Source organism: Haliotis asinina, chromosome 8 (assembly GCF_037392515.1).
Source record: "Haliotis asinina isolate JCU_RB_2024 chromosome 8, JCU_Hal_asi_v2, whole genome shotgun sequence".
In the NCBI taxonomy this organism is placed as follows: Eukaryota; Metazoa; Mollusca; class Gastropoda; order Lepetellida; family Haliotidae; genus Haliotis; species Haliotis asinina.
In genome coordinates this window covers 41,732,901-41,760,345 of record NC_090287.1, presented here as the reverse complement: position 1 = coordinate 41,760,345, position 27,445 = coordinate 41,732,901, and the positions used below count along the sequence as shown (strand labels likewise).

Below are 27,445 nucleotides of genomic sequence, written 5' to 3'. Positions count from 1 at the left end.
GCTGGGATTCCCCTTCTGTTGAAAGGTATCGCGTGGCCCATTCCAACCGATACAGAATTTCAACATTTGAGGCATTTCAGCTTGGGGAATAGGGTCTACACTCACGAGTAAACATGGAGAGCGGGGAAATGAGACAAAGGATGTCTTTGAAGGAAAAGTTCAAGAATCACTACAGAACAAATCCGCCAAAATTTGCACCGGAACCGAAGGAGGCCAATAAGGTCGGAGTGACTTACTTCACGTGTATGCTGCTGAGTTTGACGATAGAAGGAGTATTTATTCTGATTCCCTCGAATTTCAGAGGAGAATTCTATTCGATCATAATCTTTGAAGTTCTTGGAATTTTCATTTTCGTGCAGACATGTGCAAATTGGTATCGTACGTGGTACGACGTTGCAAATTACGTTCGAAGTACCACAAAGGAGAAATACTTCACGTGTGGAGACACCCCCGAGGGGTGGAAACACTGCTTCGCCTGTCAGCTGGACGCCCCTCCTCGCTCACACCACTGCGTTCTGTGCAACAAGTGCATGCTGAAGAGAGACCATCATTGCTACTTCACAGCATCATGCATAGGATTCCAAAATCAAAAATACTTCATAGTGTTTTGTTTCTATACGGTGTGTGGGTGTGCCCTGGCTCTGTATCTCCAACTGACTTACCTCAGTGAAATATTCCCTCTGGGTACAAGTGCTGCAATCCATTACATTCCAGTGATGCCTGTATGGGACTGGATAACTGGTGTCATATCCTTCCCTCTTCTTGTTCTGATGATCCACATGTACATGACTCTTACCTGTTTAGTGGCCACGGGAATGTTTGGCACCTGGCAGATGCTGATGATCATCTGTGGCAAGACTAGCTACGAAGCCAAGAGAAACCTCTCAACATACAATCTGGGAACATTAGACAACCTCCGAAGTGCGTTTGGCCCAATTAAGTTTTGTGTACTGTTGCTACTAGCTCCTGTTACTTTGCCACAACTTGGGGACGGAATACAGTGGAAGCTTAACCCCAGATGTCAAAAGAGGTCCTAATAAGACAATGCAGACTTGTCTCATGTGTGACTGTCCACTAGTGTGCTTTTACATTCTATCACGTTTCACTGATCTCATCTGTCAAATACTACTACTGAACTTATTTCCACTGGTCATCACTTGTTACAGAGTCTGGGATAATGGGTCACATACACAGCCACTTGAGGCTATACCCACCAGTACAAGTGTTATTGCACTGGAGTGCATGGAACTGTACTGTTAAACATATGGAAGTCTCTATCTTACAAGTAGCGAATGAGTGTGTAAGTGAGTGAGTTTAGTTTTACACAGTTTTAAGCAATATTCCAGCACCTGAAATGAGCTTCATACATTGCATCCATGTGGGGAACTGAACCCAGGTCTTCCGCGTGATGAGCGAAATCTTTAACCACTAGGATACCCCACTGCCAATTGGTGAATGAGTGAGTATAGTGTTACATAAGTTGTAGATAACAATCATATATGTGGTGGGATATCCTAGTGGTTAAAGTGTTGGACAGACATACTGAATCAGCTGTTGGGTTTACCACATGCATCAATATCATATCTAGAGACTCATTAGATTTTATCATTGGAGCTATTCTGTATGTCTACACTCTGAAGATATTGTTACCTGTGAGAGAATCAAATCACACTTACTGATGGTGAAGCTAACTTGTTGTTAAGTGATGATAATTTATCCCTCAAAAAGAGAATGATTTGCAATAAAGTACTTTGCTGTCAGAACATAGCTTTTCATTTTTCAGCTTAAAGTCCAAAACAGACATTCACTTGCCACATTTATTAGTCTTACCAACAAGTAAGAACAATTCTGTGTACGTCCTCCAAATGTCTTTGAGGAATATTTCTAACATTCATGCTGAAATACTGTGTAAATGAGTTGGTTGTTGTTTGATGCCCATTCAGCAATGTTCCAGCTATATGGCAGCAGTCTGTACCAGACAATCCAGTGATCCCATCAGTTACCTCTAACGACATGCATGGCATGCTGGAGACCAGTTCTAGCCTATATCTTCATGATGTGTGTAAATGAGAAAACATGGAACAAAATCTACAGCCATGATACCTGTATTTACTTACCAGGTACATGTATCATAATTTGGTTTTTACTTACGATGCAGAGACAAAGTATGTAGCATGCTATCTTCATTCACACCAGACAGCATTCTCACAGTGAAAGCAACTGGACAAAGTGTTATTTTCAGTGTAGGTCAACGATGCTAGCTTAGAGGCTGAATGCCTGATGACTGACATGTTACAACACTATAGCAGATGGAAGGGCAGACAACTGACAACACACACAAGCAGATGGATGGGCACACAAAGAACAACACAACACAGAAGGGTAGACAACCAACAACATATCAATTAGCATGAACCCAGCTGAATGAAAGACACAATGAACAAATTAGAAAATATTTAATTTGATATTTCACTGTTGTTACAAAAATGGAACAGAACATCAGCATAATACAGGGTGATGGATTGTTACAGCTTCACACTGTCTTGATTCCAGTACACAGCAGTACAGTCTGACACACACTGTGTTTATGTGTTGGCTTGTCTTCACACTAACTCCAGTACTATAGTTTGTACACAGGGAATCAACTCAGAAGGGTTGATGTTCACTGGCTTTCTTGCTGGCTCACGTACTGAACAGTACAGACACAAGGTGACAGACATTAACAGGTTCATCAGCTTTTCAATGAAATGAAAAGATGTAAGATCACCCACAAATTTCCACAACATCCCCGTCTGGTATCATTGCAAATCACAAGAGCAAAGAGCTTCCTTCAAGGTAAAGCAACTATACAAGATAGGTGTCCACCAACTCATACAATGCTGCATCACTAACAAACTTGCATGATGTCATTCAAACCAAATTTGTGAATCTAGCCACTTTTTACTATTTACTACTGCCTTCAGTAACCTACACAATTAGTGTGTACAAAAACAAAGTCAGGTAATATAGTGTGCTTACACAGGACAATGCTCTCATACATATTTGCTGTTTATTTTCAACCAGACAGCACATATAATCACATATTTAATATTAGACGCTAAAGACAGTGATTAATGTACTTGTCATGTAAATGAGAGAAACATGAAGGCAATCTAGAAGCCATCTGTTTTCATTAAATATTCTGTATCTTCTGATGCTTACTAAGGTGCCATGCACTACTATAGTAACTATGGTTACCATTGTTACTAGGGTAACATCAAATAGTCTTGAATCACTTGTATTTGACCATGTCTAGGAAAATGTGCACATTCTACACTGCGTAATACTGTGGAGGAAGTACAACTCATAAGGCACAGCCAAAATTCACAGAATATTGATACAGCATATCTCTGGTGGGTGTCTTCTTACTGCTCTCTACAAGTAAAACACAGAAAGAACAATATATTTTAAACCAGGATTTGTGTAATTTCATAAAATTGTATTTCATTGACATAATTTTAAAAATCATAACAAGATGGTACAAAATATTGTTATCTGGTACATTTCAGAATAATCTGTCCCAATTCACGTTGCATTTCAGATCTGCTCCTGTGATTTATCAGAGAGACTTCATTAATAATTGGCCTTATGGCCTCAACTGATTTCTGGCATGTCTGCACTAAACACACACAATGTTTCCCTAACATCATATTAACATCATATTTACATTCATACATGTTCAGTTAAACATACACATGTGACATGTTAGAAAGTGTACACCATCTGTACAATGTATAGCTCAAATGCCTGTGTATAACAAGATTTATGTTATTTTAACAATGTGTTTTTTGATTTGTTTCAAATTTCATAATATTCTTTGTTGCCTTATGTTGGACTTAGACATATGAATACTGACATAAACAAGATCACATGAAAGAGCTGTACACATTTTGATCATCGTAACTTGGGTGGTTCCGGACAAGATCATGAAATCTACATGAAAACAAATTACCATTGTGGGCTGAAACACTCTCAAAATGACATCACAATGAGTGTCTGAATACTGAACAAGAAGAATGAGTCAGAACTCAGGAAGAGTTACCACTCATTATTGTTAATGGTGTGGTCTTAAAAATTGCCCCCGCTATCAATTTTGGGTGAGAGCATTGCAACTATGGATAATTTTGACAACAATAATGACTATGAACAAGGACTCTAACTTATACCTGCAGTGTGACAGGGTAACAATACAGACTCACCATAGATTACAGCATTCAAACCCTCAACGGACACCAGCAACAAATTCCACCTAGCCCACAATCACATTTCACACAAATTGCATATCAAGGTACTACATTTGGAAGAAATCTCCACGACATAATTTTTACAGAGCAAATCTGGAGCTTGTTGATGAGAATAACAACCTAAGATAACATTACTGTTGTGTAGTGTAGCAATCACAATAGTCGAGTCTGGACCAGTGACTGATATCATGAGCAATAATCATGATGATCATCAATAAACCAGTCCCAATCACCATACTCTTTAAATGTGATTGGTCTTAGTCTGCTTTGAACTCTGAATCACCAAGATGATGATGTATCAGTTTGATGTGAGAGAAAAGCAACCCACTTTACTGACTTGACAAGAACAGGTTGACTATTTCCCAAACACAATCCCACAAGGAGCAAAATGAAGAACAAGTTGACAAACACTTGACAGGCTCAACATATTTAACACAGTGATGATGAAAAAACATCATCAGAACTACAAAGGTCATTGAACATGCAATCTGTCCAGAAATTTTGTAATAAACATGAAATAATACAAACAAATACAAACATTCAGTGATCACCCATTTCATTTTCTTGAGTTACAGGCTGGGTTTCCTACAGAGAATATTCTCAGTAAAGCTTGATGTTGGGGCCAGCACAGATGAGGATCATGAGACAATGATGACATTGTCTGCACCATGACAGCATGGGTTGTTGGTCACGCAGTCTACTGTTTGTTGGAATCAGGGTTGATTTACAGGCTGCCATGACACAGCTGGAACATTACTGACCATGACAAAAAACAACTTTCACTTCTTTGTGAGCTATCAAGTCTGCAGAAAAACGCATCACTGATTTCTTTCCACTTTGTAAGAACTGAGCTAGTGGTTGATGTGTGTGATCCAAGTAATAATTACAGTGTTGGTTTACAAAATAACAACATTATGAAAGTGATTTGTAAGAAAACAACTACCCTCTCTACTTTTATATTTGCCTCACATAATAGATATACAATCATCTTGACCAAGGTGGACACACTTCATAAGTTACTTTTACGACCAAAATTGTAACACACTTATAAAATATGTAGTTTTCTGAACAAAATTGATATTTTATACTTATCCTGACTCATGCTAATTGCTCATCTCCTCTTCCCTGGCGAAGGTAGTGGAACACCTGAAATCCCTTGAAGTTCCCTTCTAGAAAGAAGCGGACATAAAATACACTCACCCATGTGTAGCCTCCCTTTTCCCTAGCCCTAGGCCACGTGACCGGCCATGCTTGTTACTCTCTCCTTGTATATTGCTCGACACACGAATATAGGAATTCAGCATGCCTGTGTGGGGCGACTGGGAGGGCTTTTGTCATGAGTCAGGATAAGTATAAAATATCAATTTTATTCAGAAAATTGCATATTTTTCCTTATCCTGACTGGTGCTAATTGCTTACAGAATCCGACGGAAACAGCAGTGGTTCAGGGCATGCTGGATTCTGCTGGCTGTCAAAATTACGTCCAATAATTTTCCCCCCAAAACAGGAACTTGTAATGGCAATAATATGGTCCTGCTCTTCCAATATTCATTGTAGATTCTGGGGGGATCACATCCAGTGAACTTATCTTCAGCTGAAGGTTTCGCTGACTGGAATGTGTGACATCGAAAGTAACTAGCATCCTGCTAGTTTCTGATGCCACAAATTGTCAAGATATAGCAATCAAGACTAGTTGCGACCCTTCTTCATGTATAAGTAACTTCATTACAAGTACAGGGTCATAATCAGTCATGCTAGTCTGTTTAAGACATGTGCATGGACTTTCCACCATTATACTCCGCAGAGCGTCTGGCTTCCACAAGTCACGTGATAAAACGGGTGAGTGAACTCAGCGCCTTCGTAGAACTGTTAGTTGCTGAGTAACAATAAGAAGCCCAAACTGATGAATGCCAGAGACGTCCTCCATGGCTATGTCTCATAGGTAGTGGTTGGCAAACACTGTGTTTGACTTCCAAACGCAGCCCTCCATTATAGTTGATAGCGAGCAATTCCCATGTAGTGCTAGAGCAGAGGCCAAGGCTCTGACTTCAGGTTGGTTGGTGGCTCGCGCAAGTTCCAATCCTGCTGCTTTATTGGCTCTCAATGTAACAGCTCTGATCTACACTGAGATAGTGTTGCAGGATACTTCTGCAAGTCTCTCAGTAGATATAGGGATAAACAGGCACTTGAAACGTTGCCTTCTAAACTTGGTATGTGCGATGTATATCTTCAATGATCTGACTGGACATAATGATAAATCTTGAGTATCATGGGGTCCAGGGATTGAAGAGTGTCGGTATGTGGAATTGTCAATCCAGTTGACCTGGCAGCTGATTTCTCGCAAGAATTTAGTTTAAAGACTAAAATAAAGAAAGAACTTATCGCCATATCGGGACCCTCAGGTGCCTCCAGCCGCCCACATCGGGCGATAAGGACAGAGAGACAAGCATGGCCGGTCACGTGGCCTAGGGTGAGGGAAAAGGGAGGCTACACATGGGTGAGTGTATTTTATGTCCGCTTCTTTCTAGAAGGTAACTTCAAGGGATTTCAGGTGTTCCACTACCTTTGCCAGGGAAGAGGAGATGAGCAATTAGCATGAGTCAAGATAAGGAAAAATAATAAATATCTTAGAATGTACACTACACTGCAAGATATCTCATTTAGTTACACTATTGAACCGCTCCTGTAAGACAGCTGTGGGAGTCAGCTGGATGACTATTTCTGCCTCCTGTGTTGCAGGTCACGAAACAGTCTCCCCTGAGAAACACAAGTCAGTTCTTGAGCACACACTTTGCATCCAGTCTCGTGGCTGGAACTTGAAAATGTTGTTCCAAATATGCCGTAATAACATGTAACACTAAAACCAATGCTTCTGCTACCCACACCATTCGACAACCTATCACTGTGTCTTTGTGACTATCAAAACAGCTGATGGCACCAAACCTGAAAAATAACACAAAATATCACACATGCTCTCACAGAAATGCACACTTACACTGAAGTGAAAAAGTAGTGACACAAGGCACTGTAACTCATTGGACATTTTACATAAATATCACCTTGGATCAAAAAGGCCACCAGAGTGAAAAGAAATAATAGAAGATGTTAAACTGAAGATATTCTCAAATATATTCACTCATCCACATAATGAATGAAAGATGTTGCTACCTAATAAGTTTAACAAATAAGACATGACACACACCTAATGTATCTAGTGGTTTCTCCATGTCATCACTGGAGAAGACTTTGCGAGGGAATGATGTCATGAGGGAGAAGGGTCCAGTCCCATCAGATCGGTTCATCTCGATGTACAGGCGAACTGCAGCAAGAGGTTCCTTGGCCTTGAAGGTTTGGGTCAGTGCCTGGCCATTGGTCAGCCGGATCTGCCAACACAAGAAGCAGCAGCGTAATGAAAACTTGATTGCAGATGAAACAGGTGTAGAATGCATAACTAAATCCTATGGTCAAGCTATTAACTAGTGGCAAGCAAGCAATGCTGTGTGACATCAGCTGATGCTAAATGCTGGTGGTAGACCGTCACTGTGGAACATACCTGTAGCCTACAGGTGTCATACTCCTTGGGGGCTGCTGCTGCTGCTGTTGTCTGTGTGGCAGCAGAGGGTGATGCTGCTGCAGGTGTAGATTCCTGGCTGGTCTTGCCAAACTACAATCAGTCAATAGTGTATGAAAAAAAATCACAATTCCTCATGATGATTTTTATACAGAAGCATGTACAATGTGAATGACCCCTCTAAAATATATGTACAAAGTAAGTGAGCCCGCCCTGCATGTCATGTAAAAAAAGTCAATGACCCTCACTCCACAACAATAATTTTATAAATACTTAATAAACATTAATATGGACAAATGCACAAAAATGCTGACCCCTTCTGGTACATGTGCACAAAAGTCATGTCTACCCTGCTTCTCCAGAACAAAATGGGTGACACCCATTGTTGGAACTGGTAAAACATTGTGGTTATTTTAAAAGTTCTTATTTCCTCAGACTGAGAGATACTTTAACAATGTATATAATGAAATGATTTAACACCACCAGTAACAGTGAAAGTATTTCCCTTGTATTAAGAAGAAATTCCCTTATACTGACCAGCAGTACAGTGATACTTTCATAGTCATAGTCATTACGATAGCAACATGAAATTTCCAATGTTCAAAGGTCACATGCAACTTAAAACACAACTTTGCACATTCTGATACCTTTCAGTATGCACTTACCAAAATAAAATCATCAAAAATGCCAATTCAAACTAAAAGTTAAAAAAAAAAAAAGTCTGCGAAATCTGAGTTCAAACAACTCACTAAATTTCCCTCAGTGCTGGGGGAAAAAGTGGTTTCAACAGCTCTGCTGTGCTCCGCCCATAACGCATGGATCTTGAAACAGTATGCACGCCCGGAGTATGAGGTCTTGGGCAGTAGTTTAATCGTGGTTGTGTACACAAACAAGTAAATAATCTACTCGTTACATAAAAAACGTGTTGATGGTAGTAAGCAGCCACTGTCACAGAGAAAGCTCAATGTCTGGTTTATTGACACCTCTATGTCTGCCTGCCTGTCTGCTAAAGACAATATACAATTGACAGCTTCAATCATTGACCATATGCAATTTGAACTTAACATCTATCAGGCCATACACCATAAACAAAATAAATTGCTTTATGACTCGTGTACCCGAGTCCTGTACCTGCCACATTACGTAATTAGGCAGGTGTGATTCTTGTAGACATGACATGTTTTTATGTCTGTGGGATGTAAACAAACTACATCTATTTCACTTTCAAGTCCTGCTTTGTACTTGAATGAATGACAATTTCCAGCCACACAGTAGTTCACCATCTCTACTGTGATGATTTTGACTGGATCAAACGCAAATTCAGAGAACATGTATTTACAAAACCCAACATCTCTATATACATTCTTTATGGATAACAACTTCTTCTAGTGTATATGATTTTACTTGACAATAGTATATGAATCCATACTGAAACAATGCATCAAATACAATAAAAGAAGTTGTTATCCATAAAGAATCTCACTTTCTTGTGACTCACCATACTTCTAAAATGCCCATCAAACAAATCATCTTTCTGTACACACAATGAGCCTTCATATATCAGCAAATGAATCAGCCAATCGGAGGGCCAACATTACACTTGAGTGCACAACTCACCCGGGTTTGGTCTCCCGAGGGCTTCGTTTCGAGGGAAGAAAGCCCAAGTAAAGAATATTGCACTACTGAATTGCGATTGTATGCTTATAATTTTGTTTATTTTTTATTTTTACAAGAAGCATTGTATATTATGTCATGAGTAAGTGATAATTGTGTTTTAATTATGTTTGAATTTTTGGTTGCATGTGACCTTTAACCAAAACTATAAGAATGATTTGATTTCAGTACGGGTCTGACTATCACCTCTCTAATGCTTAGATATGTCCCTGGAAATAACTCACTAAGCACACTGTGCTAGGTGAAACATGGCCCAGCAGGTTAACACACTCATGGAGAGTAAGGTGACATACACAAGTCAGACTTACCTTGACAGCCCTGTCAGCTTTGTCCTTGGCTATCTGCTGCCTCACACGCTCTCTGGAACAAGATGACAACAGTCCAAGGGAGGCAACTCACAGCTAACGGATACACTGTCAGAATTTTGTACATTCATCCCAAACTAAAGGATTGTCACAGTATCTTAAAGACTGGACAGAAACAACAACATTACCCTGTGTTTAAAGGGACACAAAGTTCTTGACAACTGCTCAGGCCACAAATTCCATATCAGCATCACTTTCAGTCTTAATATATGGATGAGTACATGCTCATTTCACTAGATCATAACCAGTTTTATGAGACTGGGGGTTGGAATTCATGACAGCAACTGCCAGTCGTGGAATGTCTGTCGTCTTCAATACACAACTGTATGTTTGTTGAGAAGTTGCTACAATCTTGAATGACAGTGTCTAAGTTTACATGTGGCAGTAACTCAGGTAGAACAAGACTGTAGCGTAGTAGTATATCCTTGAGCATACTCACTGTTTTTACATTGTGACCATGCACAATATTCCAGACTTTCTAAACAGCAAAATATATGAGAGTATGCAGTCATCTGAGGCACTGGTACAAATGAACACATCATGCGGTGTGACTGACCTAAATATTTTTGGTTAGTATCATGATTACAGACGAAGACAAATTATTGTTATTTTCAAGGGAAGCAACTGTGCGGGTTTCTGCTCACCTAGCCAGCCTCTCTTCCATTTTTTCTCGCCTTCTTTGTTCTGCTATCTTCTTTATTTCCTCCTCCTCAATCCTGTCAGCAGAAATAAGACATAGGTTATTTGATATTGTAGTACAATCCAAACTGTTTGTGTACCAGAGAGGGAGTTGTAGTGACAGATCCAGTCCTGCCTACCCAGTTGCCTTCGCAGTATGGAGGCTAACACATGTTTTTTTAGGTGGAAAAGTGTACAATTTCATGAGGAGTATAATCTGGCTCCTCCAAGCATGTTCCCAAATACGCAATATTAATGTCTGCACGGCAACATGTACAATACACAAACCTAGCTCCTTTAGCTGACCTGCTTATTCTGGGGATGGAAGAGTATTTCTCAATAAACTTCTGAGCAAAGGATAATGTTTGGATTTTCGAATCCTGTGGCGTTGTCAATAGCTTGGTCATGCTGTTGCCATTCGGAAGCAACTGGCATATATTGGCGTAACTCGAGTATGTGTGTTGATGGCACTGATAAACAATATTGGGAGAGCAGAGAAGGACGTTCTCAATGATGGTTAATTCTAAAAGTTGAACTACAGTGGAATGAAGCTATTTTGAAGATTATAACTTGATTGGCGTACAATCTGCTATCTGGTTGTATAATCGTATCTTATTTGCAACTTTTAGGGTAAGTAGAATTTCCATGTATTCGGGATTATACTTTCTCAATAAAGGGCAGCTGTAACCTACACCTGTCTATTCACATTTATATTACCTCACACATGAATGTCGTTTTCTGACTGGATGAGCGCTCTTCTGTTATTTTCAATGTATCCCGCTTACAAGCGATATATTATTTTCAATGTACACCGCTGGGAATTCCGAACACTTCTGGTGCTTCATGGTAGTACCTTTTTACCTCGAATAACTCTATATCTGTTTACCTTGTGTCTTCTGCAAATGGCAATTCGCATTCAAACACTTCAAAATGAAAATTCAGGTGTTCGGTAAGATAAATATGTTGTTTACTGGTCCCTCGGGTCCATAGGCTCATGTACCCTCGAGGTTTGATTTCCCCACAGGTTCGAGGGTACATGAGCCCATGGCCCCCTCGCGACCAGTGAACAACATGTAATTTTCTGAAAAAATTGATATTTTATACTTATCCTGACTCATGCTTAATTGCTTATCTCCTCTTCCTGGCGAAGGTAGTGGTACACCTGAAATCCTTTGAAGTTCCCTTCTAAAAGAAGTGGACGTAAAATTCACACTCATCCATGAGTTACCTCCCCTCCTGCACACATGGTCAGCTGATCGGCCATGATACTCACTCTCTCCTGTAATTGCCCGACACGAGAAAATGAGAATTCAGTGTGTCTGTGAGGGCTTTCGTCCTGAGTCAGGATAAGTATAAAATATCAATTTTATTAAGAAAATTACAAATTTTTCCTTTCTCTTTATATGACTCATGCTTTATTGCTTACAGAATCCAACGGAAACGGCGCTGGGTTAGACCAAGCTGGATTCTGCGGGCTGTTCCAAGTGACATCCAATATTTTTCACCCCTAACGGGAATTTGTAACGGTGATAATTCGGTCCTGTCCTTTCTAATATTCATTGTAGATTCTGGGGGATCACATCCAGTCAAACTTGTCTTCCGTAGACGACTTCATTGACTGGCACGAGATGACATCGAAAGTAACTAGCATCCTGCTAGTTTCTGATGCCACAAATTGTCAAGATATAGCAATCAAGACTAGTTGCGACCCTTCTTCATGTATAAGTAACTTCATTACAAGTACAGGGTCATAATCAGTCATGCTAGTCTGTTTAAGACGTGTGCATGGACTTTCCACCATTATACTCCGCAGAGCGTCTGGCTTCCACAAGTCACGTGATAAAAAGGGTGAGTGAACTCAGCGCCTTCAGGGAACTGTTAGTAGTTGCTAAGTAATGACAAGAGACCTAAACTGATGAATGCCAGAGACGTCCTCCGTGGCTATGTCTCGTAGGTAGTGGTTGGCAAACACCGTGTCATGTTCATACGCATCACTTGTGAGATGTTGGAGTACAATGTTTAGATGCCATGCTGGAGCTCTAAATCTACGTTGTTGATCTTCCAACTTGAAGGAGCGTAGCAAGTAGCTCGGGTACTTTAGTCAGCTTGTTCCCTGTTTCCATGGTGATAACTGAGCTTAGAGCTGCCAAGTATGTAGATAATGTAGAGCCTTCCAGACCTCTGGAATATCGTAGGTGACATAAATATTTTGCTATCTGCGGATATGTTGTCTTCATCGCTGTGAAGCCTTTCTTCTTGGCGTACATCTCAAACCGCTTCCATCTGTCATCATAAAGGGTGCAAGTGTATTTCCTTAAAGGTCACATGCAACCAAAAAATCAAACATAATTAAAACACATTTATCACTTATTCATGACATATAATATACATTGCTGCTGTTAAAAAAACAAATAAATACAATTATAACCGTACAATCGCAATTCCAAAGTGCAATATTTTGTACTTGGGCTTACTTCCCCCGAAACGAAGCCCTCGGGAGACCGAACCCAGTCATAGCAGGTGGATATGCACTCAAGTGTAACGACGACTTCCGATTGGCTGTTTCATTTGCTGATATGCTGAGGGTTCATTGTGTGTACAGAAAGATGATCTGTTTGATAGGCATTTTAGAAGTATAGCCAGTCACAAGAAAGAAAGATTCTTTATGGATAATAACTTCTTTTTGTGTATTTGATGCATCGTTTCAGTATGGATTCAAATACTATAGTCAAGTAAAATCATATACACTAGAAGAAGTTGTTATCCATAAAGAATGTATATAGAGATGTTGGGTTTGGAAAATAATTGTTCTCTGAATATGCGCTCGATCCAATGAAAAGTCATGTCAGTAGAGATGGTAAACTACTGCGTGGCTGGAAATTGTCATTCGTTCAAGTACAAAGCAGGACTTGAAACTGACAAGAGTTTGCACCAGTTTCCGTCAGATCCAGTCATCCGAAAAAAATGAATGTAGTTTGTTTATAACCCACAGACATAAAAACATGTCATTTGTATCAATGATTGAAGCTGTGTATTGCATGCTGTCTTTAGCAGACAGGCAGACATATAGGTGTGAATAAACCAGACACTGAGCTTTCTCTGTGACAGAGACTGCTTACCACAATCAACAAGTTGTTTTACGCAACGAGTAGATTATTTACTTGTTTGTGTACACCACCACGATTAAACTACTGCTCACGACCTCAGACGCTGGGCATGCATACTGTTTCAAGCTCCGCGAACCTATTCACTGTGCATGCGTTATGGACGCAGCGCAGCACAGCTGATGAAACCAGTTTTCCCCCGAGCGCTGGAGGGAATTTAGTGAAACGTTTGAACTCTGATTTCGCGGGCTTTTTTTTCATCGCATATTTTTCAACTTCATAGGCTGAATTGACATTTTTTATGATTTGTTTCGGGACGTACATACCGAAAGATACCAGAATCTGCAAAGTTGTGTTTTACGTTGCATGTGACCTTTAAGGCTAAGGTAACTGCTTTCGCTGCTCTCATCAAGTATCCTCTGTGTTTTAAACAGATTTTGATACGTTCCACATGTGAAGTCAGAACGCAGATGTGTTGCTGTTTGCCTGTTTCGTGTGGAGATGGAGGAGAAGATTTCCCCAATCTGGTAGTTGCAGTGTTGGTTGTCCTAACTCCTCTATGAGTGCTGGAGACCAATGTCTCGTTGGCCAGTAAGGTGCGACCAAAGTCAGTTGTGTTTTGTCCTTCCCATGGGATGCTGAGACCATCTGTTGCCCATGCTAACGGGTGATACAAAGGTTGTAGTCTATTGTGGAACCTTGTTGCAAATAAGTCTATTTGCAGCGATCCAAATGTTTGGCTGATCAGTTAAAACGCCTCTTGAAGCAGCATCCACTCTGTTGGAGATGGACGAAGAGGACGAGATAAGGCGTATGCCATGATGTTGCAGACTCCTGGTATGTGACATATTTTTATTTGGAGATTCAGACTGTCGACCTTGTCAAAAAGTTGAAAAAAACAGGTGTAGTAGAGATGGCGATCTCATTGACCCTTGCTTGTTTAAGCAGAAAGCCACTGTTGAGTTGTCTGTGTGGATCATCAGTAGCTTGTCTCTCAGTGTTGTCGACCAGTGATGGATAGCATGAATCACCACTTTCATCTCCAACTGGTTGATTGGAAGAGTTCGATCTTACGTCATCCCGATTCCTGCTGCAATGCCGTTGTTTAGATGGGTACCCCATCCTTGGAGAGACGTGTCTACATAGAGATGGTTGTTGATTTCCGATTGTAACATATAAGTTCCTGAGCAGACATTTGACTGGCGAGTTCCCCATAGTGGGTGTGGTTTCAAGTTGTCAAGCATCATAACACGGTAAAGATGTGAAACCGTGACACAGGAATCGCTGTCACAGACATAGTAGTAGGCGTCATATTCTGAGATGACGTGAGCAGACTGAGTAGACAACTGACACTGTCGTAATGGTAGCGGAGAGAGTAGAACTTCCACTTGAACTTTGACCCACCGATACTCTGGGACAGTGGTGTATTTCCACTTAGGGATGAATCAAATCCTGAGAAATTTAGATTCACATGCCATCCGAGCTGAGTTAGTAGCCTGATTGTGAAGTCCAACTGTAGAGTTGACTTCTCTCACGAAGAACTTATATGACGTGAAGATACGTCATTCTTCATTTCCAGATCGTCAACACTATTCATTATGAGCGTGTTCAGATTTGCAGGAAGTCTATTTATAGCTGGCTGCCCGTCTGATCAGGAGCTGTCATTCATTGCTGCAATCCTAGTGATAGGCCACATTGAGTCTGCTGTTAGACGACCTCTGTGCTGCCTGACGAAATCAAATGATGCTGTAAACTGTTAATCTTGTGTGTAATCGACATCTTTCCAGCATTGAAAGTCACCGACAACTTCCTGATACTGGAACAATAACACCACATTCTGCGCAGGGCGTTGTCTCTTAAAGACCAATCAGATTGTAGATGTAACACCACCGGCTTTCTTTGAAGGGCGTTGTCTCTTGGGAACCAATCAGATTGTAGACGTGACGTCATGGGTGTAACAGACAACAGATCATCGTGAAATCTTGTTCATACGGTGATACCCTTGCTAGCATTTAGGTTTGTCCGCAACCATGCTGTTTGACAAGCACGTGTCTAAAAGAGTAAAGCAGGCGAAAAAACCTTCGTCGCTTGAAGCTGATGTAGACAAATTGTCTTCCAAATAGATGTGTTGGAATTTTCCCCCGAAGATAATAACGTCATTTCTGTGATCGGAGGTGTATTTAGCAGTGGTATGTTGTAGTTGTCTTGAAAATTCGTCGTGACGTATTCATCATTGAGAATTCCCCAATTGAAAACTAATCTAAGGAAGTAGATTTAGTCCCGCAGTAGTTGAGACGAGGTGTTTGGACGTAAGCTACTGATCCTTCTGAGTGACGAAAGCTGACAGAAGCATTTACTCCTCCTTGTTCGCTGGATTGCTGAGCTTGAGAATCTCGTTGATGGCTCTAAATCAAGCCCGTCTGAAGAAGGTGTGTCTCGTAGAGGTGTCCCTCTGATGGAGGGCTCCCTATGGTGAAGAGGGAAGCGACGAGCGTTGAAAGGTGGCAAAGGTTGGGTTCGCTGGAGTCCTTGGATGGTGAGTCTAAGTCCACACTATTCGTGATTCACGATGTGACTTCCGAGTCCGAGACGAGAACTTCCTTCAGAGAACACGATCGCTAATATCCGTTTTAATCTTTCCGTAAGTGAGACGCATTTGATGGATGCTGACATCTTTCTTATACGAGTCCAGGTCTGAAGGGGACAACAAGTACTGACGGTGCCTTCGACAAACTGGGGAGACTGCTGACGATCTTCTCCATTGACGGGTAGACCTGTGAGTGCACTCACCCACATGAGCTTCCTCACTCAAGCGAGAGTAGTCACCCACGAGTGCACTCGCCAGTGCGGTTGCACACACTCGACGTAGGAGGATCTCAGTCCGAACTGCGACAGGATGATAAGGATGATGGTGACGATCTTCCTGAACAGGTGCATGCATACACCTCCTCTTCAACCTCTGGAGTGAGTGCAGATCTAGTTGAACGCTCACCCGGAGCAGCAGTCGATGTAGTTGAAGATTGTAGTCTTCGTTGAAGATTGTGGTCTTTGTTCTTCTTCAGCATGACCTATCCAAGCTCATGTTGCATGAAGGCATCTGCGTCGAATGGCTGCATTGAGTACAGCGACAGCTGACTGCCCGAAGTGTAGCATCAACACTGGCTCATCGTAGACATGTCCTTCCTGTAGAGGGACGATCTTGTCACTGAAGGAAGTTCTTCAAACAACATTCAACATTCTTTGACGACTTCGTCGCTTGACAACAATGGTGATCTAGACTTCTTAGGCTGCAACGCAACCGTTCCCGATGAAGCACTCTTCTGTGGTCTTGGGGATGACTCGTTTGACCCCGGTATAACCCTGGAGACGCGCCTGACTGGTAACTGGAATAAAATTCAGCAGTTAATGAAAAAACGATTACCTGAAGCTTAATCACCTGATTATACATAACTAATGAAAGTCGATGTTGTCTGTTCCTCGCATGCCTGTGAAAAGAACGAATTTATACAATAAATTCTGAAACGGATAAATTTCTGCAAATTTCACAGCAAATATTGGAAGAACATAAGGGCTTACATGCTAGAGCAGGTCAACTGCTGACAGCCATAATCTACACTGCAAACACAATTTCATCAACAGAGACTAAATCTTGGTTGACGAAATACGTGCTATATCAACACCCAATAATCACAAATAAACAAGTTGTGATACTTGTACCTAAACCAAATACTGCATAGGACATAAATATAGTAAAAGGACCGAAATAGTTGACAACCTATCGCCGTAATGGAGACCCCAAGTAACTCCAGCCGTCATCATCAGGCAATACGGAGAAAGTGAGTAACATGGCCAATCAGCTGACCATGTGCGCGGGAGGGAGGTAACTCATGGATGAGTGTGCATTTTACGTCCACTTCTTTTAGAAGGGAACGTCAAAGGATTTCAGGTGTTCCACTACCTTCGCCAAGAAGAGGAGATAAGCAATTAAGCATGAGTCAGGATAAAGAAAAATTTATAATATCCTGCCATACAATTGTAACCTACACATCAACCAGTAAAAACCCAGGCTACATCAACCCAGGTGTGCAGCAGTAACCAACACCTTCTATTCATAAATACCCTTGTCCACATGTATTGTTTATCAGGGTTTATTCATTGTAATAACTGCACTGTTAACCAGACAGGTTATTCGGCTTCTGTTTGTGTACTTGTGAACAGTTCGCGAAAACACACCTGACAACACCTTACTTCGTGGAATGCACGAACATGCAAAAAAGCATGCATTGTCACCATGTGCAGGGTTTGATGTGACATTGTAGTTAGTTTGTTTTCATATGTTGATTAGGCAGCATGCCTCGAGACTGCCAGATAGTGTTTGTATCATATGGGTGTCAGATTGTTTGACAGAAGGTTAGTGTAACAGAAAGATAGGAAGGTAAGACATTGTAAATATAATAAGAGGTAAATTAAAACAAATATTAGATTCTGATTTAGTGGTTTCATTTTCATAGCCGCACAGTTCTTACTGACCAGTGTGGAACTGATCTGTACACAAAGCCAACAATCTCCTACATCAAGGCACCATGGTCAAGGACATGAAACGGATCTAGTGAAATCTAGTGATGTCATTCGTTTATCAGTTTGGCACCAACGACATCATTTGCAAGGGACATATAAACCAAGGTGTGCATATTGTGGAAATAGAACTCTTGGCAAATGTGCAAGATTTGAACAGGTACAATGCCAAAAGTAAATTAGTTACTTATGACATCTATACTCTTTTGGCGACAAAACTACTTGACAAGCATATTTCATTTTTGTGTAAAAAGAGTCCTTTGATGTGACAAGAAGATGCATGAAGACCTTGTACTGATGTGAAATTGTCTGGTTACTACTGGTCCCCTACAACCATACAGTTCCATTTTAAAAAATTCTTATCAGACAAACAATGAGCTAAAACACATCAAGCTGTCATGTTCAAGTGGTAGTCAGAGGCATACAGCATTAGAAGCTGACAGGATTCTCTTACTTCTGCTTGGCCAGACCAAGTTCCTTGTTTGTGGTGCGACGAGCCTTCTCCCTGGCGATCTGCTCCTTCTTCTCTTCCTCCTCCTTTGCCAGACGCCGCTGCTTCAACCGCTCCTGCAGTCTGACAACAACATCACCATTCATAAGTACACTGTCCTACAGTCTGACAACAACATCACCACTCATTAGTACACTGTCCTGCAGTCTGAAAAAAAAACATCACCATTCATTAGTACACCATCCTGCAGTCTGAAAAAACATAACCACTGATTAGTACACTGTCCTGCTGTCTGACAACAATAGTACACTGTCCTGCAGTGTGACAACAACACCACCACTCATTAGTACACTGTCCTGCAGTCTGACAACAACATCACCACTCATCAGTACACTGTCCTGCAGTGTGACAACAACATCACCACTCATTAGTACACTGTCCTGCAGACTGACAACACCACCACTCATTAGTACACTGTCCTGCAGACTGACAACATCACCACTCATTAGTACACTGTCCTGCAGACTGACAACATCACTCATTAGTACACTGTCCTGCAGTCTGACAACATCACCACTCATTAGTACACTGTCCTGCAGACTGACAACAACATCACCACTCATTAGTACACTGTCCTGCAGACTGACAACGCCATCACCGTTCATTAATACATGGTCCTACAGACAGACAACATCACCACTCATTAGTACACTGTCCTGCAGTCTGACAACAACATCACCACTCATTAGTACACTGTCCTGCACACTGGCAACACAATCACCACTCATTAGTATGCTGTAAAGCAGTCTGACAACATCACCACTCATTAGTACACTGTCCTGCAGTCTGACAACATCACCACTCATTAGTACACTGTCCTGCAGTCTGACAACATTACCACTCATTAGAACACTGTCCTGCAGTCTGACAACATCACCACTCATTAGTACTCTGTCCTGCAGTCTGACAACATTACCACTCATTAGTACACTGTCCTGCAGACTGACAACACCACCACTCATTAGTACACTGTCCTGCAGACTGACAACGTCACCACTCATTAGTACACTGTCCTGCAGACTGACAACATCACCACTCATTAGTACACTGTCCTGCAGTCTGACAACAACATCACCACTCGTTAGTACACTGTCCTGCAAACTGACAACACCATCACCACTCATTAGTATGCTGTAAAGCAGTCTGACAACATTACCACTCATTAGTACACTGTCCTGCAGTCTGACAACAACATCACCGTTCATTAATACATGGTCCTACAGACAGACAACATCACCACTCATTAGTACACTGTCCTGCAGTCTGGCAACAACATCACCACTCATTAGTACACTGTCCTGCACACTGGCAACACAATCACCACTCATTAGTATGCTGTAAAGCAGTCTGACAACATCACCACTCATTAGTACACTGTCCTGCAGTCTGACAACATTACCACTCATTAGTACACTGTTCTGCAGTTTGATAACATCACCACTCATTAGTACACTGTCCTGCAGTCTGACAACATTACCACTCATTAGTACACTGTCTTGCAGACTGACAACACCATCACCACTCATTAGTACACTGTCCTGCAGACTGACAAGAACATCACCACTCATTAGTACACTGTCCTGCAGACTGGCAACACAATCACCACTCATTAGTATGCTGTAAAGCAGTCTGACAACATTGCCACTCACTAGTACACTGTCCTGCAGACTGACAACATCACCACCACTCATTAGTACACTGTCCTGCAGACTGGCAACACAATCACCACTCATTAGTATGCTGTAAAGCAGTCTGACAACATTGCCACTCATTAGTACACTGTCCTGCAGTCTGACAACAACATCACCACTCATTAGTACACTGTCCTGCACACTGGCAACACAATCACCACTCATTAGTATGCTGTAAAGCAGTTTGATAACATCACCACTCATTAGTACACTGTCCTGCAGACTGAAAATATCACCTACTAGCACCTCCATGTCTACAAAGTTTGATAAGTATAATAGTTATCTGACAAAATAATTCCTACTATGTAATACATCGACAGAAAGTTGAACTTAAGTTCAATAGAAAGCAGATATTGTTGAGATAGGCTGCAGACAGTTTTGTCTACTCACTCTTGTAGCTTTTGTTTCTTCTGCTCCTCTGTGAGTGGTTTGATTTCTTCTGTGCTCTCAGAGAAGCTGGCATGCTGTGTGCGAGCTGCATGGGCCTGGGCGTCCAATTCTGACTTCAACAACTTGCTACATCTGCAGACAACATGAGGTCAATAATAATTCATTCCATAAAGGAAATTAGGGATGCTTCCTCTAGAATACTTAAAACTTTGTAAAACTGTATGCTACTTATTTCAACTACAGTCTGACTGAAATATTTTCCCACCTAGTACCCATACACTGCTGAGTCACTAAAGGCAATTTTGAAAAAAGAAATGGCTAAGTTGAGACCACATGTGCTGTGTGTGTATCTATTTAACATTCACATGAACACTGTGTTTAAACAATACTTAGTAGGTGAGGTGAGGTGAGGTGAGGTGAGGTGAGGTGAGGTGAGGTGAGGTGAGGAAAGGAGAAGTGAAATGGGAATTAGCATTGCACTTAAAGTAGCACTGATGTGGAGCGAATAACGCTTCTAGCAAGCGGTCTAATTATGATACCAAGCTGCAAATTGGTCAGCGGACAAAGGGACTGGGCTCCTGTCCACATTAGCAAAGTTTCATCACCCTAACCAGTCAGGAGGCTGGATGCCCATCATATGCCATTATTTAAAAATATTCATGGTATTGCTTGTCTGATTGTAAAAAAATATCTCGACAGTGTAGTTTTTTTTTTATTCTTGGATGGTAAAGTGACTGATCCAATTTGATCCTATTTCTGTGCTTCTTCCCTCGATATTTAATCATGTCATGTGAAACACAAGGTTTACAGGCACGCAGCAAGCCATTTGTTTCATAAAAGTGAGAAAGATTGCAAAGCTTTATATTTAGCTAGTTTTGAGGGTTGGCCCAGCTGTCATAGCTAAAAACATTATGCAAAGTTTTGGCAGCTATGGTAGCTACCCTGGTTGATTATCTACATGATAATAAAAACACACAGTTGATTTATTTGAATTCGTAGACAAAAAATGACGACTTTGCATATTGGTAGAGAAATCTGAAAATTGTCTTGCGTATGAAAAACTGATTACACCTATTTACCCAAGTACACAGCAAATGCCTGTATGTATTTCTTATGTAACAACGAAGTTCCGCTGGTATCCTCAAACCAGTGTCAGCCCACACGTGTTTTCTTGCCGCATGCGACACACAGATTACATCCTCCTTGCTGTAACTCGTGTTTGATGGTATAAACCTACATGTGCTATTTGTCCTCATACACTTGATGGTCAGTTAATTAATTTATAACTGGTATAATTAGTGGTAACACCACTCAGATTACTAAACAAAGGTTCCCATTTGGCATTTCTTCTGTCTGGAGTAAATACTCAACATCATAAATAAAGGTCTGTAGTGGTAAATGTATTGTATGTTATGTAATATGTGCATGTAAGTGATGCGAGAGGGTTTATCAGCTGAGTTACAAAAACAAACATCGAGCAAAGGAATAACTGATAAGACACTGATTGATTAATTCCTTTCATCTTCTACAGTGGATTTGTCAAAAGGCAGTGTGTGCAGATGTACTAATCTATACTGATACACCCTGTTGTAAAGTGCGAGTGTAAAAACAACATCCTCCCTTCAAAGAATGAACCACCACTGCGTTGACTGATTGCTCATTATTGGTTAACTAAATTACCTAGAATGGAGGACATCATACAATTAGTTGCCAGGCGTGCCATCTTGGGTGACCAATGAGTGGTTTATCAGGTTTTCACCAATGTGAAAGACGTTAAAACATGTTTTACTTTTTCTCAAATTAGACTGTTGTAAGACACATGACACAGAGCAGGATTATTCACCAGCTGCAGATGAATGGAATATTGTTCTTTTATGTGGATATTGATGGATACATTCCTGAACAAGGTAGTAGCCTGATATTATTGCTATAACATTAGTCTGTTTTCAATTCATTCTTTGCATTTTGTTTTAATTTATTTGTTGTATCATTCAACGGAATCTATATGACAGAAAACACACACTAGATCGTGCATAGGGCGTGTGTAAAATAGGATCCATATTGGCAGTCTATACAATATTTAAATGTTACAATCATGTAAGAAATTTACTGTAAGTATAAACAGACCGTGTGTACTAATATGTTTTACCATTTCTACCACTGGCAGATGATTAACCTTCAAAATGTTTCATTTGTTTTCGTAATACATTTGTAATGAAGTAAAAATGACTTCATTTGAGTTGATCTGTCTATACTTAAACTCTCAATTGCACAAATGGCTGCACATCAGAGGTCATGAACCAGTCACAAATTCTGGGATACCATCCAGTTACACACCAGAGAAAAACAATAACAAAAGGAACAACCAGTCCACGGAAACTGCTCCACATCAGTGCCCCTTAAAGAATATGTCACTCATATGACAATGCCAATGTGTGTATGTGTGGCTGTTTGTACTTGCCCATACTTAGGCTGGTTTTTTAGTGCCTGCTAAATGAGATAACATGCCACAATACATTAATCATGAATACCCCACTCAGACAACTCAGACACATTATATTGGCTCTGAACTGAACAATCCTTGTTGTACCCATAAAAGCTGAACATTAGGCCAACAAGTATCGTATTTTAATGTCTTTTGGTATATCGCAACCAGGGATTGAACACATGGATTTCCGCTCTTTGGGCTCATCTCTAACAACTACACCGTATAGGCTGTGAGTAGTCAGGAATATATTACCATCTGGTGTAATTAGTGAATGAGTTTGGTTTTACCCTACATTCAGCAGCAATATTTCAGCTATATCATGGCAGGTACCACAAGAAATGGGCTTCACACATTGTACCCATGTGGGAATCAAACCCAGGTTTATGGTATGATGACCAAACACTGTAACCACTAGGCTACCCCACTGCTCCAATAAGTTGTTACTATAAGTGTGTTCTTCCAGTGAGGAGTGTAACCTGGAATCTTCTAGATTTTGTACCCAAGGACTCACTCATCACACTTGAGTGACTTGACCTCCATAGTACCTTCATCTTGGGGTTGTGGACCCTCTCCCCCTGCAGTTGTGGGAGGGGCAGGGGCAGGGGCATCTGAAACCATCATCACATACTTACACACTGGTGCACAAACAAGAACATTTCATGCCTGGCATTATAATATATTATTATATATTGAGGTAAGCTGAGTTCTGTAATACCTTTTCACTAGCATTTTAATAACCAGGGTCTTCAACAGGACCAGACATCTGTTCACTGTATTGCAGAAAACTATTGTCCTTACCTTCTGCTTTACCAAGCACATTTCCCTTGGGAGCTTCGAAAGGTTCATCGATGTCTGCATCTCCTTCATGGGCAAACAACCTTCATAACATGAGTATAGCAGTCAGTGAGTACAGGCATGTATGTAAGCTGGAATTTATTATGAAGTACTGGTATTGCATAAATATTCATCTAAGGAATACATGAAATAACAGATTTTTAAATTTAAGAAAAGTATAGTGAATCTGTCTGTATGGTATCAATTCTGTAAATAGCAATATCCAAAAGTCAACAATGTTGGACAGAATCAATGCTTAGTCATCATTCCTCCCTGTGAGTCAGTTCATAAGTTTGGTTTGAGCTTTTGGCATTATTCAGGCAAAATCATGGCGGGGGCACAAGAAATGGGTTTCACACAATGTACCCATGTCGGGAATCAAACCCAGGCCTTGGCGTGACAAATGAACACTTTAACCTCTAGGCTCTCCCACCGTCCCTATGACTTGATGGTTACATCATATGCACGGTATGATTGATATATGTCATCGTTTCAGGTTACATCACCAAGTCACCAAGTCACCAAGTCTCATCACATGGGTCACATCTTGCTATTGGTAGTGGTTGCTAGACTAATTGTAATCTGGAATTCCTGAAACATCATGCCATCATAAGTACTTGTGTCAATCACAATATATAGCATACAGCAAAGAGTTTCACTTACCAATCCATGGCTAACTGAACTCCCTTATAATTCGTTTTTGCCAAGGCTCTTTGCCTGAAAATACCAACAGATATATCTCAAAGGACAGATCCAGCTTGTTCAAAGGAAACAATAGTAATTATGTAATATTCAGCAGTGTGCGCTATTATTTCAGACTGTGCTATTGTTCATTTTTTGCTTTTCATCACTGCAAGTCAGAAATATTCCCTTGGGCTTACAGAAGAGAAGTATGGCCACCTGATGTATTTGGTTGTCTCTGCATAGCTTGCCGTGTCCCTACCTAACTAGGGATCTCAAAGTAGTTCTGATGTTGATGGCTGTCTACTGACCTGAATAATGAATATGGTGAACTGTGGCTAGTCCCTTAGTTAACTACGCAGATACAAAATTTCATAAAAAAATTGTACAAATAATGTTAAGCAGTATCATAAATCTGATTCAAGCCTCTAGAACAAACTGGGAAATTATCATTTTAAGGAGCAGGTTTCCGCTTATCAGCCAAAAGGTTGTTGAACAGATTAGACTTACTGTGCATGAAAATAAATTTTAGAGACTTTGGAAGCAAGGTTAAAGTGCAAAACATCAAATATGGAATCTTTACAAATTAAATATCTACATGTGTAGGTTTGTAACAGGTGCTACTTTCATATCATTGCCAGAGGTCTGTACTCTGAGGCAATCTATCTCCTTAGATGTTGGGAACAGTCACATAGGAAATAAATACTAATTCAAAAATTAGTCCTAACGGTACATATGCTTTCTGAGTCCTTTTCTTTTGGAGTGCAATAATTATGACTACTGTTTGTATTACTGTAACTAATCTAGACTTTGCTACTAATCCATACTTTGCTACAGCAGATAAAGAAGACATTCTTGAAGATTTTCAAGATCTGGTCTATTTCTGAGAGCCTACACTTTGAGTAACCAAACACTGACTGAAACTGCAAATATTGATGATATTTCAATGAATGACCATGAATGTGCAAATGACATCTATAAGGTCAACAGTTGGTGTTTTAAGCAGCTGAAGTGCTAATCTGATATATCCCATACTTTCTTGGACTAATGATGTGAACATTTCCAATTGTTTCTCACAGCATAATTCTACAGGGACCAGCTGTAAACTGTGAGAGAAACAATTTGGTCTCTGGTTATTGAGTTGACACATAGGTGATTACATTCGCTCAAATGTGAGGAGTTAGCCTAGTTTGGACAATTTGATTCAAATTCAAGTTGTGCTGAAACTGGTCGTGGGCACTGATTAGTCCAGCATATAACTAGACGACTTCGCCCTATACCAAGTTGTGCTCGATGTGGGCCTTGGCTGGAATACGAGTTAATTCATATGAACTAGGGCACTGATTTAAATCGTATCATTAAATAGTGTCATTACTTAGTAATAACTAGGGAACAATAAACCTGGAGAAAAACTCTGAAAAGTGGTGTCATTTCTTTGCAACTAACTGTAACGTAATGTAACGAACATTGTCTAAAACATTAAAACCTGCCCTTACAACTTTGCATTGCATGCATGGTAGCAAACTTCGAATCAGACTGATGATTCAGAAAATGTATGAAGTTAATTGTCACAGTATTTATTCTTAACAGCTTAAAATCATACGCTTTGTTCCTGGAAAATCCCATTTCCATGAGTGTATCGACATCTGAGGACATGTTTGATTTAGGTGGATAATCACAAGCGTTCACGTTTGGTATTAACTTTCCGGCAACAAAAGTTATCTCCCTTGAATGTAACTATTTCTCCCTCCAATAACTAAAGATGTCGGTTAGGGAGACAATAACAAAAGTGACAGGCCGTTGCCGTCTATGGCGTGTGGCAGATTCCCTTGTTCTAATCCGTTGAATGTGAATGCAACTGGCGACACTACAAAATCGTGTCAGAAAACTTGATTTTCTTCGAGGTTTGATAATTTGTATTGAGTTGTCATGCGCCAAATTTACTTCAAACTTTATAAAATACATTGGAAATGTCCCCGGACTGAAAGGCCCATGTTTATTATCAACTATGGAACACGATCATTTACCATAAGCAGTTAATAACCTTTAGTGTTCTTCTCGTGAAAGGCCACGCATTCCAAATCGAGTAACAAATATTGCATAATACATCCAGGGATAATCTACACCAGTCTATATATAGATCTAGTCTCCTTGATGCAACACACACAGGTTGGGCATTACGTTGGATAATGTAAAATCAATACTGACAGCTCATAGCCATTTGACGAACTGTCACTCGAGTGTCAAAATCATGACTAACCATCTACCACGGATTTGTTTCAAGATCCACATACAATGTTACGGGTGTGTCAAGGCAGTTATCTCTCAAAGCTGATGAAACGAAGGATCATAACATTCGCATTTCATGATCCCCTACGTTTATGGAGAAACAGTTTTATATCCTTTTATCCTACTGATAAATGTGTTTGACGAGATCAGGCAGCATTTATATTGTTTGTACTTGGCTATGCACACTAAAGAGTAATGATAATATGCCACATTTCTATAACGCCCTATTTGAACTATGTCTAGATGACACCTAGGCACCTCACTAGATAAACACATAACTGGACATAGACAATGTCAAAGAGATGTGCTTT

The 27,445-nt window shown here is 40.5% G+C and overlaps 2 protein-coding genes across 2 annotated transcripts; one reads left to right on the top strand and one right to left on the bottom strand.

Annotated features, from left to right (window-relative positions):
• The first annotated feature begins 4 nt into the window (after positions 1–4).
• Positions 5–1,757, top strand: LOC137294822 (palmitoyltransferase ZDHHC22-like). Its single transcript, XM_067825941.1, has one exon. The coding sequence runs from the start codon at positions 114–116 to the stop codon at positions 1,035–1,037; it is 924 nt and encodes a 307-aa protein (XP_067682042.1). The 5' UTR covers positions 5–113; the 3' UTR covers positions 1,038–1,757.
• Positions 1,758–6,819: 5,062 nt separating this feature from the next.
• LOC137294120 (UBX domain-containing protein 1-like) lies at positions 6,820–26,557 on the bottom strand. Its single transcript, XM_067825080.1, has 11 exons — positions 26,449–26,557; positions 24,828–24,881; positions 24,129–24,208; positions 23,842–23,938; positions 20,843–20,974; positions 18,705–18,824; positions 10,538–10,609; positions 9,837–9,888; positions 7,837–7,947; positions 7,486–7,666; positions 6,820–7,226 (listed from the first exon to the last, which is right to left on the bottom strand). Exons 1-11 carry the CDS (start codon positions 26,499–26,501, stop codon positions 7,183–7,185), a joined length of 996 nt encoding a protein of 331 aa, XP_067681181.1. The 5' UTR covers positions 26,502–26,557; the 3' UTR covers positions 6,820–7,182.
• Between the last annotated feature and the right edge of the window lie 888 nt (positions 26,558–27,445).

Bases quoted from the DNA above. Each gene is read 5' to 3' on its own strand.
- LOC137294822 (XM_067825941.1), top strand. From the start codon at position 114: ATGGAGAGCGGGGAAATGAGACAAAGGATGTCTTTGAAGGAAAAGTTC.
- LOC137294120 (XM_067825080.1), bottom strand. From the start codon at position 26,501: ATGTCCTCAGATGTCGATACACTCATGGAAATGGGATTTTCCAGGAAC. The intron at 18,825-20,842 runs GTGAGTAGACAA...TGTTGTTGTCAG, and splicing joins AAGAAACAAAAGCTACAAGA to ACTGCAGGAGCGGTTGAAGC. The intron at 7,227-7,485 runs GTGTGTGTCATG...GTTATTTTTCAG, and splicing joins GAAACCACTAGATACATTAG to GTTTGGTGCCATCAGCTGTT.